The following is a 15,764-nucleotide window of genomic DNA, read 5'->3' as shown; positions in this document are numbered from 1 at the left end:
ATTGTGGAGAATCACTTCAATGATTCATTTGATTTTGTTGGATAGTTTTCCTGTTTCCAATTTTCCAAACAAAAAACAACATTAAATGATTTATGGGATTTCCCCTCTGAACAGTAAACATGGTGACTATAATTTACGTGACATCAAATGCACACTCTGTATTAGTGGTTGCAGAAGCTACAGTAAACATTCGCTTCCCTGAGTCAGCATGAGGGAATTTTATGTTTAGTTGAGAAGCACAAGCAGAAAAAAGACAGAAAAGAACATAAACAAGACTAAATGAGGCCGGGAATGTACTTGCATTTTAACCTCACATTCACTCTATCATGAGCACAACTGTTCACATCCTTGCTTGTTTACTATGGTAGTTACCAGAGAATTCCACCAGGGGGCGACTGCAGATTCAGACCAGCGAGAGGCTGAGTTTGTAGGAAGCAAAAACTATAAATATGAAGACATAAGAGTTATTGTTTGGTTAATGTTGAGATCACAACAGCAGCAGCATATCAGGTGTACGGTGGCTGAGAAGTGGAAAACATATTTACATTTTAAAAGAAAAACACTCGCAAATTTAAAATCTAATTTTGTATTCAAATGTTCAAACATTTTTTAAATGTGAATGTGTTTAGCACTTCTCAGCCACCGTCCAGATGGAACGTAAGGCCTTAACACTAGAAGTCCCAGAGAGGGGTCAATTGACCTTTCTACCTTTACAACCCAGAGATGGGTCGATTGACCAGTAGGATTTTAGCTAAAATCCTGTCTTAAGCTGCGAACAGCTTCTTTTGTTTGTAGACGAGTCAATTACTGGCACACCCCAGGAGGGCGCATACTTAGGGGAGACACTGTAGACTCTTGAAACTGGACTGTCAACTTTTGCCCAAAGCTTGGCTTGAGACACTGCTTGGTCCCCTGAGTATGAGATTGGAGTAGACCTCAAACAGATTCAGAAAGGTTTTCCTGCATTCTAGTATATTTCAAATAATTAAAAATATATTTGATATGATATATGATATATACCTCCTCGACACATTTGTGTGCTTTTAGAAGAAAAAAAAAAAGATAATCATTGTGGGCCTTCAATAAAAAAGCAAACAATTTAGAATGATATGACAAAATGATGAATTCATATTTTTTTAAAAAATCACTTTAAAAGGTCCAGCTCTCCTCTTTTCATACAAATGAAAAAATACAAATTTTTCAAACTTTCTAACCCAATGTTCATGTACCTTATGTCCAAAAAGCCCAAGCAATGAACAATTTTGAATATTTAAAATGAACATTTTTTGATTGTGGTGGTACAGGCAGGGTCTGTGAGTAAAATGCCCAGAAGCATTAGTGTCTAAGTCAAGAGGGCATAAATGTCAACATGACAAAGATATAAAAGAACAACTGTGAATTTTTTCCAATGCTTTTTATTTTTGTCATAAAAAAAACAACAAAACAGTTAAAATAATGCAAGTAATGAAACAATTTCACAAATATTTACACAAGGCTACAGTGGCATGCCCTTGTGTGAATGGCTTTTCTGCTCTTTCAGCAGTCCGTCTGTGCTAAGTCCAAACATGCTTGGCACTTCCATGGTATCTCCATCCTGCATTTGCCACATGTGTATTTGTAGCAGTCAACACATCTTACAGTTGCGCAATTGTTCTTGCATCGATGGTTGACCTGACATTTTGCCCTTTTCCCAGGGCTAGGTGTGGGAGGTTGCTGCTGAAGCAGTTGCTCCTTATGTGCCTTCTTCTGACTCACATGAGAGTTGGCCAACTCTTTCGCGAGCTCAACCAGGAAGTCCACTCTTCTCTCCTGCACTCCGGTGCATTCCTTATGAAGAACATGAGCGTTCAGTGCCGCCATGTCGATCATGTTGTAGAACACGGCGACTGGCCATCTCCGCGTTCCTGCACGCACGCTGTACTCCCGCACCATCTGGTCCATCACACACACACCACACTTTGTGGTGTTGTATTGTGTGACAGTGTTTGGCTTCCTTTTGGTGGTATTCTCAGTCTCAACCACATTGTGCATGCTGCTGAGAAGATAGACAGTCTTTTTCCGTTTCGGCGCATATACTGTGAGTGTTGCACCAGTGGTGGAAAACACTCGAGTGGTGAATTTAGTGTGGTCCTTCTGTCTAGTTGACTGAGGAATTTCCCGGCGAATCTTGTTGACTGTGCCAAGGATGGTGGTTTTCCGGCTAAGCAGTCGTTGCGCAAGGGACAGCGATGTAAAAAAATTGTCTGTTGTTACAGTTCTGCCCTTATCCATGAACGGCTCCATCAGCCTCATCACTACACTCTCAGAGAGTCTCTCTCCACTGGGACGACTGGGGTCCTTGCCAAGATATGGCAGGATATTGCAAATGTACTTTGATTTCAAGTCACAAGCCAGCCAAAACTTAATGCCAAATTTGTCCGGTTTTGTTGCAATGTACTGCAGAAAACTGCAGCGAGTCTTTGTCGGGAAAAGCTGTTCATCAATAGTGATGTGTCGACCAGGGTTATAAGATCTGATGCAGTTATTGACAAAAGATTCCCACAGATTAGAAATTGCAGCAAACTTATTTGTCTCCACTCGCTCACTGCGTGTGAACATGTTATCAAAGCGTAGGTGTTGCATGATGTTTTGGAAGCGGTTTCGGGTCATAGTAGCAGTGATTCGTGGGTTTCCCAGCTCTGCTGACCAATTGTCACGTAGTGATGGAACTTTCTTCACCCCCCGCAAGATAATAATTGCAATAAATGCCATTAGTTCTGGGAGGTTCATGAACCAATCTGCCTGCTCCTTTTGCCGTGCATGCTGAATGGTCCATTCTTGAATGCTACGAAGCATATCAAGTGTCATAAAACAGAAGAAGCTTTGAAGACGAGTCCGGATACTTCTTCTGGCCTTAGCAGTTGGCTCTCCATCTGTGCCGTATGGTTCTATTGGGGTGAAATTGAGACATGTCCCCAGCTGTTCTTCATGCCACACTGTGCCATCTTTAGCCATCTCTGTCCTCTCACTTCCCAACCGAGCCCTCTTTTCTGGCAGTGGAGCAGTCTCATCATCTGCAAGGTAAACAATTTCACAATTTCAGAGGACGAAAATAGGATGTTTTGGAAATAAGATTAAAAAAATCCTTTATTTGTACCAAAATGGAGAAATTCCAGTGTTGCAACTCACAGTACAGGACAAAGCAGAAAGAAAGAAATTTGTCATACCAAAAAGTTCAATAATAGTTTCAAATCTTACCTGAAGACTGCTCAGAGTCAGAGTCCGAATCCAGCTGAATTTGTATCTCTTCTCCATCTGAGTCACAAGGGTTTGTATCGCTGAGGATCAGGTCCAATGCCTGCTGAGTTGTAAGCCGCCTCTGCATTTTGCTTCCTTCTATTTGTTGGAGGTGAAGCTAGCTACTATTTATCCCCCTCAGCCCACCATCCCCCACTGCCACAGAATTTACCAGACGTTTCAAGGTAACAAGGAGGGGCTGGATGCAATGGGTGCATTCCTCAGGTAATGGCTGCATTTACAAATGAAGAGATGCTAATTTTTGCCAGCAGAGTCGTCAGTTTGGACTAAAGGTCTTTCGACCCTTCTCTGGGACTTTAGGGAGACATCAAAATTCCTGGGACTTCTAGTGTTAAACCGCACGCCTTGTCACCCATTTCTTCATGTGAGGAACTGATGAAAACAACATTGTTGATGTTTTTGGTGTTGTTACGTCGTAAAGATGAGGACCATTTCAGATTTCATTAAAAGCGTGACTTCAAAACGTTCCATTGTTGTTACCGCTCTCAACCGTTTGATCTCACATCTGGTCCAACGGGTCTCTCTGCTGCCCCTACTGGTTACTCTCATATTGCAGCTTGAAAACATGTAATGTTCATTTCTGAGGACATGATGTACTTGAGGCAGCCATGATAAAGACACGTATGCATAATTAAAAGCAAGCATATTCCTGACCTCAGAAGAAAAAGCTTTAGAAGCAGCAATAACTGTAGTTTGTGTGGATTATGAGACTCTTAGAAACATCACCAAGAAATGAATAAACAAGAAAAAAATACACAGCAAAGTTCACTGGACAGCATCTGCATTCAAATACCTGACCTACATGGACTCAACACAAACACGAGGAATCTTAATGTCACTTTGTGTGGAAACATCATGGAGACATAAGGCCTCAAAAAGCACAAGTAAGGACCTCTATGAAAGCTTCTTCTGCCTTCAGCTGGTTGGAGCACATAGATAACACCCTTTACTGAGGCTGTCTGGATTACCAGACAGCTGCTATAAAACAATTTAGCTTCAACCATAGAAGAGTAAAGACCCAGAATCACAAAAACAGATGATAAGAAAAGATTAAACTTCCTCAATAATAAGATTCACACATATACATAGAGCTAAAATTATGGACACAAACCCTAAAAACAGATGTGGTGCAGCATCCTCCACTCTTCATAAAGTTTGACCCACTCAGTGTACTGGACGTTCCCAGCAAGAAACAAACTGATCCAGTTAAGACGTCTCGCATGGATAAACCCTTAGGTTGGAGAAAACTAGTCCTCCAGCTGAAATAGTCCTTGTTGTCTTTGTCAAGTTCATTGTTTCATCATAAGAAGGAAGCAGAGCTGGGTGGATGGAGCAGTGAAGCAACATCTTACTAAAACACTTCCTGGTTGGGTTCAGACAAATGTCTCATTGGCTGAGATTAAATCCATTCTTTTTACAATGCGGCCATCTCTGCCACTGAAGTCATTTTAAAGGTTGCCATGGTTACTTGTATACACAACACAAAACCATCATGATCTGGTTGTCTTATGCTACAGCAACCATCACTGTCATGGATGACATTTTCACCATGACCATGCGCTGCTTTTACTAGAGGTTGCAGGTTCTTTGCACATAAACATCGTTCATATCTGCCCAAATAAACAAAAAACACATGGAGTTGTTATATGAAGGGGAATCTCCCCAAAACTGAACTTTAAAGGTTAGATTTTTCAGACTTTGTGGAGCATTAGGCATGTACATTTAGAGGAAGGAAGCATACAGGCTTCAGAATAAATGTCATTTAATAAAACAAAAGCACCATAATGGCAGGAAGGAACAAGAACCAAAACTACTGGTGAAGATCTTAGGCCTGGTTCACACAATGTTTTTTTTTAATCGTATGAGCTTTTTTATCTGGTTGAGACCTCACACGTGAAGATAAAAGATCAGTTTTGATCGTACTGTGTGTGGTGTGATCCGAAAATGTAATCACAGAACAACACACACAACGATGCTGTCCAGCAACTCATCTACAATCTAGTCCTCCTAGCTGGACAAACATCAAAACGTAGAAGAACCATAGCAACAACCAGGAAAAAACGAAGAAGAAGAAACATAGCAACAATCGGCAAAAAACGTAGAAAAAGAAACATAGCAACAAGCAGCAAAAAACGTAGAAGAAGAAACATTGCAACAACCAGCAAAAAATGTAGAAGAAGGAACATAGCAACAATCGGCAAAAAATGTAGAAGAAGAAACATAGCAACAACCGGCAAAAAAACATAGAAGAAACATAGCAACAAGCGGCAAAAAATGTAGAAGAAGAAACATTGCAACAACCGGCAAGAAAACATAGAAGAAACATAGCAACAACCGGCAAAAAAACATAGAAGAAACATAGCAACAACCAGCAAAAAAACATAGAAGAAACATAGCAACAACCGGCAAAAAAACATAGAAGAAACATAGCAACAAGCGGCAAAAAATGTAGAAGAAGAAACATTGCAACAACCGGCAAAAAAACATAGAAGAAACATAGCAACAAGCGGCAAAAAATGTAGAAGAAGAAACATTGCAACAACCGGCAAGAAAACATAGAAGAAACATAGCAACAACCGGCAAAAAAACATAGAAGAAACATAGCAACAACCAGCAAAAAAACATAGAAGAAACATAGCAACAAGCGGCAAAAAATGTAGAAGAAGAAACATTGCAACAACCGGCAAAAAAACATAGAAGAAACATAGCAACAACCGGCAAAAAAACATAGAAGAAACATAGCAACAAGCGGCAAAAAATGTAGAAGAAGAAACATTGCAACAACCGGCAAAAAAACATAGAAGAAACATAGCAACAAGCGGCAAAAAATGTAGAAGAAGAAACATTGCAACAACCGGCAAGAAAACATAGAAGAAACATAGCAACAACCGGCAAAAAAACATAGAAGAAACATAGCAACAAGCGGCAAAAAATGTAGAAGAAGAAACATAGCAACAACCGGCAAAAAAACATATGTGACAGGAGGGTTAATACCTCCTCGCCACTACATGGCACTGTGCTGCCAGCACCACCACTTATTAAATCGGCGGTGCTGGAGGAGTATAAAAGCACAGGTGATAGGAAGCTTAGGAATTCGCTTCCTCTTTGTCTGGTGGCTGCAGTGGCAGGTTGGCGTGGCTGGGTGCAGGAGGACATTCCGAAAGGGTAAGCCTGCAACTAATATCCATCTTAGCAGAAGTATAGGCTAACTTGCTAACTGGGCCTCCCACACTCGCAGCTGTGGGCAAGCACGGTTGTGGACCGGAGCGATCGCGCTGCGGCTGGTACCTGGATGTGGTGAGTCTGCCCTGTCATAAGCTTTGCACCAGTGAAGATTGTTTTAATCACTCCTGTGCGTTTGTGTGAGCAGGAGTATAGCCGCAGGGATTGCATCATTGGCTGCCCCTCCTCCTCTACTCCGGATAACACGGCGCGTTACCGGCACGGATACAGGTGGCGACTCGGCGGAAGTGATCATCGGCAGCCCTGCTGTTCTGGCGTGCCTGAACTGACTACATTGGACGGATTATTCTGGACTTGTGGCGCTGAAGCTTAAGTTTTATTTGTTGCTTTGCGTGATGGTCTATTTTTAATAGATTTTAGTTTAACTGTCGGTGGCATACTTTTAATTCTGTGTTTTGTGTACAGGTGCGGTGGGCTCAGAGCAGCATTCCCCTCCTTGGTGGCGGTCGTTTGAGCACGGTGGCGTTGATTGATGTGTCTACACTGGTGGTTTGGTTTGAGTTTGTCTTGTTCTTTCCTTAGTTGGTTAATGTTGGGAATGGTTGCCCTCTCCCACCACCTGTTTCTTTAATGTTATTGTTAGATACCCGCCGACAGCTTATTTTATCTTGATTGTTTAAATAAAGATGGTTGTGAACTGGAATGGACTCTGCCCGTGATATAAACCTAGCTACTATCTTTAAAAGCTAGAAGGTTCCCGGGGGTGAAATTCCCCTGGGTGGCGTTGTCACACATTCTTATCAACGAAGCTACTTATTAAGGCCCTACCCTCGTCATGCCACACATAGAAGAAACATAGCAACAACCAGCAAAAAAACATAGAAGAAACATAGCAACAACCGGCAAAAAAACATAGAAGAAACATAGCAACAACCAGCAAAAAAACATAGAAGAAACATAGCAACAACCGGCAAAAAAACATAGAAGAAACATAGCAACAACCAGCAAAAAAACATAGAAGAAACATCGCAACAACCAGCAAAAAATGTAGAAGAAGAAACATAGCAACAACCGGCAAAAAAACATAGAAGAAACATAGCAACAACCAGCAAAAAAACATAGAAGAAACATAGCAACAACCAGCAAAAAAACATAGAAGAAACATAGCAACAACCAGCAAAAAATGTAGAAGAAGAAACATTGCAACAACCGGCAAAAAAACATAGAAGAAACATAGCAACAATCGGCAAAAAATGTAGAAGAAGAAACATAGCAACAACCAACAAAAAATGTAGAAGAAGAAACATAGCAACAACCACAAAAAAATCGTAGAAGAAGAAACATAGCAACAACCAGAAAACACAACCCACAGCATTGAAGGATATATAGGACGAGGGAATGATGGTGGTCTTCAGACTATTAACAGAAAAAGGAAGAACTGAAAAAAATAACATACTGTAGACGGCGTGAACATGGACTTTATTTACTCCTTGTTCCCCAGCCAGCTTGCTCTCTGATTGGCTACATTCCGTATCACGTCACCATCCACACAGTCATAATGCGCGAGTTGTCAACATTCCTCAGAAAACTGCTCTGAAATATTGAACATGTTCAATAATTCCGATTGTTGGCTACGACCCATTTCAGAGTGGATTATCGGAACAAATGGGCTCGTAACACACCTCAGACCAAATGATGATTGGACAGGGAAATCTCACCATGAGCGGGTGTCTGCCGTCCAAGGTCGGGAAGAAGCTAAATCGATTCAAAGACAGCCCAAAAATTGTTGTGTGTACCAGGCTTAAGACATGAGGAAGAGAAAAGACAAGGATCTGGCAGAGCTTAAAAGAAACCAAGGTTATGAATATGCTGGAGGAGGATTAACCAACTTAGAAGCAGAGGTTGGAAATGTAAAACCAGGTGCATCGTATGCAGGAAGTGAAGAGAACATACATGAGGGGGTGAAACAAAAAGCAAGAACTAAACCAAAAACACTAAAACATAAAAGTTCGATCCAACTGTGGACCAAATTCAGGGCTGTTTTTATGCAGAAAAGTCAGAAAACACGACTGGCTGCAGCCTGGAAGCAATCAACCAGTCAAATCCACCACCGGGTCCAGCTGAGCACAGGACTGTACTCTTTATGTGGGTTTTACTGGTTAAAATCCAACTCAAATCATCCCATTTTTTAGGCTCCTTCCACTGGGGTCCCAGTCTTACTAATCCAACCCTAATGGGTGGAGCTTGACACACTTCAGTCCTCTTATTGGTGGAAAGAATCATGACTTCAGGTGGGACTCAGCACTAAGAACAAAGCAGGAACAGCTTCCGAACAACGCTGTAGCTGGATGTCCTGCATTCTCGTCACTTGGTTCTGGGTCGCCTTCTTTTCCGTTATAACTTAAGGAGGATGCTTCACCACCAAGACGTCCAGCTGTTACATAGCAGATAGCTATCCAGCTTACACCCCTCCTACCAGGTAAGGGTACAGCTGGCTGTGGAAATACAACAAACCTCAGGGTTGTCAGAACCAGGCAGACCTGTACTAAACCGGACCCCTTGGTGGGATCAGAAATATAGATTCCAAGTGGGTTATAGATACTGTTCAGCTGCGGGGACCAACCACGTACCAACCACTGAACCTCTTGATGCTCTACTACTGCAGCTGAGAGAAAGGCTTGCACGTCGATCATGCCCCTCCATGTAGGCCAAGTACCTGGAAACGTTGCCAGACAGCTGAATACTTGAAAATGCCCTGAAATGCTGAGGGTCACGCTGGATTGAAGAGTAAGCAGAGTAATTTACTGCTAACATGGCGTAACTAAGACTCCAGCGTACAGATCACCCATGAATAACTGGAGCACCGAAGCCAAACACTTCGGTGGGAACGGAAACAAGAGGTGGACTCCATGCAGCTCAGAGAAAATCTTGGATTCATCTTTTGTGTTTGATATATCTCTGTTGAGAGAAGCTGCCAGGGAAATAAATATCCTCGTAAAGTAGTACTGCTATGAAAAGTATGTTGCTCGTGGTACTAGATTTCTTCTCTGCTGAGTTCCAGTTACCTGAGGTCTGCAGGACATAGTCCTACAGTTTACTGACATTCTAGCTGAAGATTAAATTCATATTATTTCCTTTATCTGTACGAAACATAAACCCCTCGTTATCACGTCACAGAGTACTTTTTCTTTCTTAAAAACTCCGCACAGAAACTGGACCAGGCTGGACCAACAAGAAGGGTCAGGTCCTCCAAAGTTTTCACAAAAAAAAGAGATCTTCTTTCAGTTTAAGGTTGCATGTATTAAGGCATCAACTCTGTATCAGGTCTTAAAACTCCTTCCTCAAACCAATAACACGACAGATCAGACTGTGTCTATATTTACTGAACAGAAACTGGTTCCTCTCCAGGATCCAGCAGCTTCTAGAAGCTTCTCCAGCAGCAGGAAGGTCCAGTTCTGGTTTCCTGGATCATGTCATCAGTCTCTCCCAGGATGGTGCTGGTTCACTTGCTTCCATCATTGCTTCAGCTCATAGAGGTCTGAAGCATCTGACAGTCCCACCACAGCATCTCAGTCAGGATGAGGTCTGGACTCTGACTGGACCACACCGAGACCTGGTCCCCCTCCAGCCTGTCTGGTTTCCTGCAGTCAGGATGAGGTCTGGACTCTGACTGGACCATGCTGAGACCTGGTCTCCCTCCAGCCTGTCTGGTTCCTGCAGTCAGGTTGAGGTCTGGACTCTGACTGGACCAGGTCAGCCCTGGTTCTGGTGTAGACCTGCTGCTGTGTTTGGGATCTTTGTCCTGCTGCATGAGACAGTTTCAGCTTCAGCTGTTGGACAGATGGACTCACATCTGACTGTAGAAGACTTTGGTATCCAGAGGAGTTTATGGTCCATCAATGACTGCAGGAATCCAGACCATCATCCCTCCACCACCGTGCTGACAGCTGCTATGAGGCGTTTAAGGACCAAACATGTCCACTGTGGTCTGGACTGTCCAGAGGACCTGGTTCCAGAAGTCTGGTGGTTTGTTCAGATGCAGCTTTGCCAGCCGAAGCCGTGCTGCCATGTTGTTTTTCTCCTGCAACCTTCCCAGGAAGCCGTACTGGTTCAGTCTTTTCTAACTGGACTGTCATGAACCTGAACATCAAACATGCTAACTGAGACCTGGAGAGTCTGAGACGGAGATCTGATGGTCTGACCTGGGACTGGACTTACTGGGACATCCACTCCTGAGAAGACTGGCAGCTGTCTTATGTTTGATAGAGATGCTCACACTGACGATCAGTTAATCAGCATATTGATCAGCTGCTACTGACCCTCTAATAGAAGCAGAAGGAGTGGATGCAGTTTTCCACGCTGATTCTGCACTTTGCCTTCATTTTTTTTATTTCTAATAAATAACAACATGTTTGTAAAACTTTGAAGGAGGATGTGTGCTTTGTTCTCAGGACTGCTAGTGCTGTCTCCATTGTCTTTCCATGCAGGTTGAAGTGGGAAGAAAAGCCTGCAGCTGACGTGCCTCGGCGAAACAAAGGGGAGTGTGAGGGCCAGGAGAGGCTGCACAAATGAATCAAACATTCTCTGCCAAGCAGTGTCTAAATGCTTCCTCTGTTAAGGATGAGGAAGATTTGCCTCATCAGTTTGCAGCAGATGTTTCTCTGCACTCCTGCAGCTTTTATCATATTTACTAAATGACCATAAATCAACCACTAGAAGTAGACGTAAGTCTTCCTGTAGCTCTGGACAAGAAGGCTGAATATTTTAAACTAAATTAGGGACAATTATTTTCATGTTAGTCAGATTTTTTTCCCAAGTAGAATCTGAATCTGTTAGATGATCAAAGTCAAGAAGGCAACAGAATTTATGTTGTAGTTTTAACTGGAGACCACCAGAGGTCCACAGAGCTCAGAAATGATTTTAAGAACTGTGTTCAGTCACCTCAGAGCTTAAAAAATAAAAGGAGAATGTAATTATCGTTATGTCATCAGTCAAAGGACATGCACAAGCCTCGGTTAGTGCAGGGTGTTTAAAGGGAAACATTCAGTCATGTGAATCAGATGCTGTCCAGTGACCTTCTCACCTGTATCATTACATCATATCCTTTCCCACCTGGCTGACATGCAGGCATCTTACCTGTAGGGAAGTGTTCATTGATGGACCAGTTATCCACCTGCAGTGTAGCATTGCCACCATTCCTGGTGAAACGGACAACATGATACTTCCCATCATTCACTGGAGTGCTGCTCTCCTGCACACTGATGTCCACGGTGCCAATGTTGAAGGTCACCCCTATTTTCCCTTGTTGCTGAAAGGACAAAAAGCCGTCGAGATGAGACATTCTCGATAGCTGAACTTTCAGGTAAGAAGAAAGCAGTTACCCTATTATTTAAACACTCCTGATCAAAATCTTCAGACCTTCAGGGGCAAAAATACAAGCATTTAAACACACGTCACAACTTTCAACAGACCACTTCACCTCAGCTCGACATACCGACTCATACCTGATCTCAGAAGAGCAGTGAATGCAGGTGGTGCAAAACTTTCAGGGTGAAAATCTGAAACCAGTGCTGTGAAAGCCAGTTTATGGTTCTATGGGTGCAGGATTTAGGCAGTTTCATGCATACGTGAAAAAACAGTCCAAAGTTTTTTATAGAAGTTACAATTTTTGCTTTGATGCTTTTGTTTTCGTCATGTCATGTTGACACAAACAGTGTGAAGCATGTAGAGCTCTGATGTGGGGCCTCAGGGGTTTACCGGTTCAGGTGATGGAACTAGTTTCACCTGGACCCATGCAGGACCATCCTGACAGCAGAAGTGGATACCATGAGTTAACTTCAGAAAAAACTGCCTGTAGGGGCTGAAAACTCACTTTTAGTTAAAAAGCAAGTGTTGAGCAATGAGGCCATCTTTATATTTTTAATGAAAGTTTTGCCCAGGCGTGCTCAGCTTCTTGTTACTGTGACCCAGTCAGGTTGGCACCCAGAACGGGATGGATGACAGAACTCACTATGTGCAGCATCAGGTAGTCTCCCAGCCCAGGTGCACTGTCAACTCGGACCAGGATGCCATCTTTAAGGGAGGTGCTGAAGCCGACGGTCAGTCTGTCCGTCCTGGTGCTCGGCCTCTCATTGGCTGGCCAGTTGAACGTGATGAGACCTCCTCCTTTACCAAAAATGTAGGTGGTTCCAGCTGAGGAGGAGGAGCAGAATTTCATGACTATATGACCTTTATTACGAGTTAATCTGGAACATTTTGTTCCTCACAGTCCATGAAAATCAGCTTCTCTTACATGTGACTGTTTCTACAGTTATGAATCTTTTTCACATCCATCTGCAGCTGCTTCTAAAAATGACTGGACATGGTTTTTACTTTTTTAAAGATGGGTCAGAAAGGCAGCGGAAGGGTTAACACAGGTCCGGGCTCCAGGCAGGGACTCAAACCCTGACTGGCTCCATCAGACCGGAGTGGACTTTCAGGTGAGGACCTGAGAACTAGAACTGAGGTCTTCAGAGAGAGGATGCTGAACCAGTGGACTGTCCTCCAATCAACAACAACCAGAGAGGTTAATGTTCATACCAATAAAGTAGAAGTGAGTCTTCATCACGATGCAGAAGCACTAGTTAATGACTCGGATCCTTTTCCTCGTTCCACTTTTTACTCTCCTGTCCTTCGTCCCTCCGTCAGGTCCATCATTAATATGTAAATTCAATGAAATACAAATTTAAACTAAAGAAGAATACTTAACTGTCCAGAGCAGCCTTATACCATAAAGCTCCTCTCAGCCAGACCATGATACTGCCGCCACCATGCTGGACAGCACAAGGTAGAAAAAAGTAAATAAACAAGTTTAAAAAATAAACAAGTTAAAAATAAATATATGAATAAAAATGTTAGTTTTTCTGTGAATGTGAACTTGTTCAGGTTTTTGGAGGTCTGCCTACATTTTTACATGCACACCTACTTCACCGTTACCCACAATGCACTGCACACTCAGGCTTAACATTTAATGAATCTTAATAATGGCCCTGGACATATATACGCAGACACCGCAACCGCGTCGAGAGACATTCCGACAGAGCGGCCATCTTGGTACAGTGCTGGTGACAGTCCCAGTGAACAGGCACCAGCTGAGGGAGGTGGAATTACACAATATTAATGACTGTTAATTCATCGAATTTTTAGCCGATTTCGAGGAAAATTGGTTGATTGAAAACTTCACCCTTTTAGGAATTGTATGGAACAATTTAAAGTTTGTTTTACTACCAATCTAAAGCACTAACAAAACTTTGGATTTGATTTCAGTCAGTTCAAGTCGTTTTGGTTCTAATTAATAATCTAGATAAATATAATAAAAATAAAGGTCATCATACAATATGTTTGGGTTGTTGGATCTTTAGTAGAGGTTCCAGTTAACCACTGTTGACTTATTACAGCACCAGCTGTCCCAAACAGCCTCCAGCCTCTAGTGGCGAGCAGCACTGGAAGCAGCGTCTACGTATGTGTCTATGCCAGCAGCGTTCAGCACCGACGCAGAGCGGCCATCAGACGCCTCGTCTGCTCAGGATTATTTACGGGAATAAAAATGAAATTTAACACTTCTGTGTGAATTATGGCCAACTGCCTAAAAACAAGTCAGAACTTCAGCTTCTAATTTGTGAGTCGGAGCATGCATTCAGTGTAAGAACATATCTATTCGTAATATTTCTACAGTTTGCAGCATTTTTTTTTCTTGAACTTTGAACTAGTTCATGAGAAGCATGAATTTCCACAGCACTGCAGCTCTGTGTGGTCTTTACCTGTGTGAAGGAGGACATTCTCTTAAACCATGCAAACCGATCAAGCTGACCCCTAAAATAAAACTTAAAAACCTTTTAAAGCTTCTATTTGAATAAAGCAGGAAACTGCTTTCAAGCTTTCTTCTGGTCTGGATATTTACACATGATTAATGGTGTAAAAATGTTATTTCCTTGTGCGGTTTAGTTTTTAAATAAAGCTGGAGCTGCTGATGCAGGTGAAGGTGCAGGAATGTAGCCGAGTCCAGCTCAAGTTGCTCTTTCCCGTCCTGATTAATGCGAGCCACAGCCATGCACGCAGACCTTTAGGATTCCTCTGTGAGGCTCATGCATGCTGTCGGGATCTGTGGGCATTGATTTAAGGTTTTGTCGTCCTCTTATGTTAACTTCTGTTTACCTGTTGTGTTTCTTTGCATATTCTGTTTTGCTTTCTGTTTCCTGTCATCAGTGCACCTGGTTTGATTTAGCTAACTCACTTCACTGTTAACTCCCACGATTTCACTGCAAACCAAGGCAACCAATGGGAAAGCAGACCCAAACACAGGTTAGCTAATGAGCGGTCCAGGAGTGATGAGATGATTCTTGGCCGAGGCTGAGAATGTCAGTCACAAAAGCACTTTGTTGCCAGACCCCCCTCTTGCTGCTTCACCCAGGCTGCTTTATGCTGTGCAAATTAGAGTCATGATAAAAAAACATCATGTTCCCACTTGTGCCTGCTGAAAACAGTTCGTTCCTAATACAATATGCTAACTGTATGAGCGTGCCAGATTTAGCTGCATGTCCCAAAAACACCTCCTCTGCTCCATGCTTTTATACAAACGTGGAAATCTGATGATGAGGAGCACAATGCAGCATTGTGTGATGTGACTGCATTGTTTTATGTTGAGGAGCAGAGCTCATGTTGTGGGTTGAATGATCAGCGGAGCGGCAGTGATGAGGCAGGATGCTGGTGGCAGCATTTGCAGATGCACGGAAGCTGGAAGGGACGGTGAAGCGTCAGCCTTCAGATTTTAACCATTGCAGAGATTTGATGCAGTTTTTAACCCTCAGAAGAGGGAGGGGGTCCTGGTGACGGGTCTGGAAGAAAGTCCTGACAAGCTGAACTGCTTTTTGGAAATTGCCTGCAGCCAAACATTTAAACCTTAAATCAAATACAATCATTTCCAGTAAGTCTGGGAATCAGTTTTTTTCTTCCTCTGCCTGACGAAGGTTAACTAAATAAAACGGTCTGGACCAACTGAAAGAGTTTTTAGACACAAACTTTCATCCTGGTTTGAGAAAGCCACACAGTACGGTCTCTAAAGGTTTTATTTGATTTCACTTGAGCTTTGGATTGTTGTCAGTACTGATCAGTCTAATGCATTCGACACTGTAGACCTTCACTGATCCAGATAAGTGTCTCATGTCAGCTTCCTCTCGGTTTGGAGACAGGTGAGCAGATTACACTGTGCCCAGCAGTTGTGGGCATATCGATCCAATTATCATATT

General features: G+C 42.7%; 1 protein-coding gene and 1 long non-coding RNA gene across 10 annotated transcripts in view; one reads left to right on the top strand and one right to left on the bottom strand.

The window, feature by feature from the left end:
* nrxn3a (neurexin 3a) overlaps positions 1 to 15,764 on the bottom strand; it is a 232,971-nt gene that overhangs the window by 20,536 nt on the left and 196,671 nt on the right. For all 9 annotated transcript variants that reach the window (XR_006008733.1, XR_006008734.1, XM_041972295.1 and 6 more), the window contains 2 exons: positions 12,491 to 12,672; positions 11,617 to 11,788 (listed from right to left, as the gene is read on the bottom strand). Coding sequence is in view for 7 of the 9 variants with exons in the window: in XM_041972295.1 (XP_041828229.1) it covers positions 11,617 to 11,788; positions 12,491 to 12,672 (354 nt within the window). In the remaining 2 variants the exon portion in view is untranslated. The remainder of the gene's footprint in view (positions 1 to 11,616; positions 11,789 to 12,490; positions 12,673 to 15,764) is intronic.
* LOC121631434 lies at positions 6,361 to 6,846 on the top strand. Its single transcript, XR_006008737.1, has 3 exons — positions 6,361 to 6,462; positions 6,536 to 6,594; positions 6,668 to 6,846. It is a non-coding gene; the product is annotated as an uncharacterized LOC121631434 (long non-coding RNA).

The sequence above is a fragment of the Melanotaenia boesemani genome, chromosome 20, assembly GCF_017639745.1.
Source record: "Melanotaenia boesemani isolate fMelBoe1 chromosome 20, fMelBoe1.pri, whole genome shotgun sequence".
Classification (NCBI taxonomy): domain Eukaryota; kingdom Metazoa; phylum Chordata; class Actinopteri; order Atheriniformes; family Melanotaeniidae; genus Melanotaenia; species Melanotaenia boesemani.
Note: the sequence above shows the minus strand (reverse complement) of the source record. Positions and strands in the feature narration are given on the sequence as shown.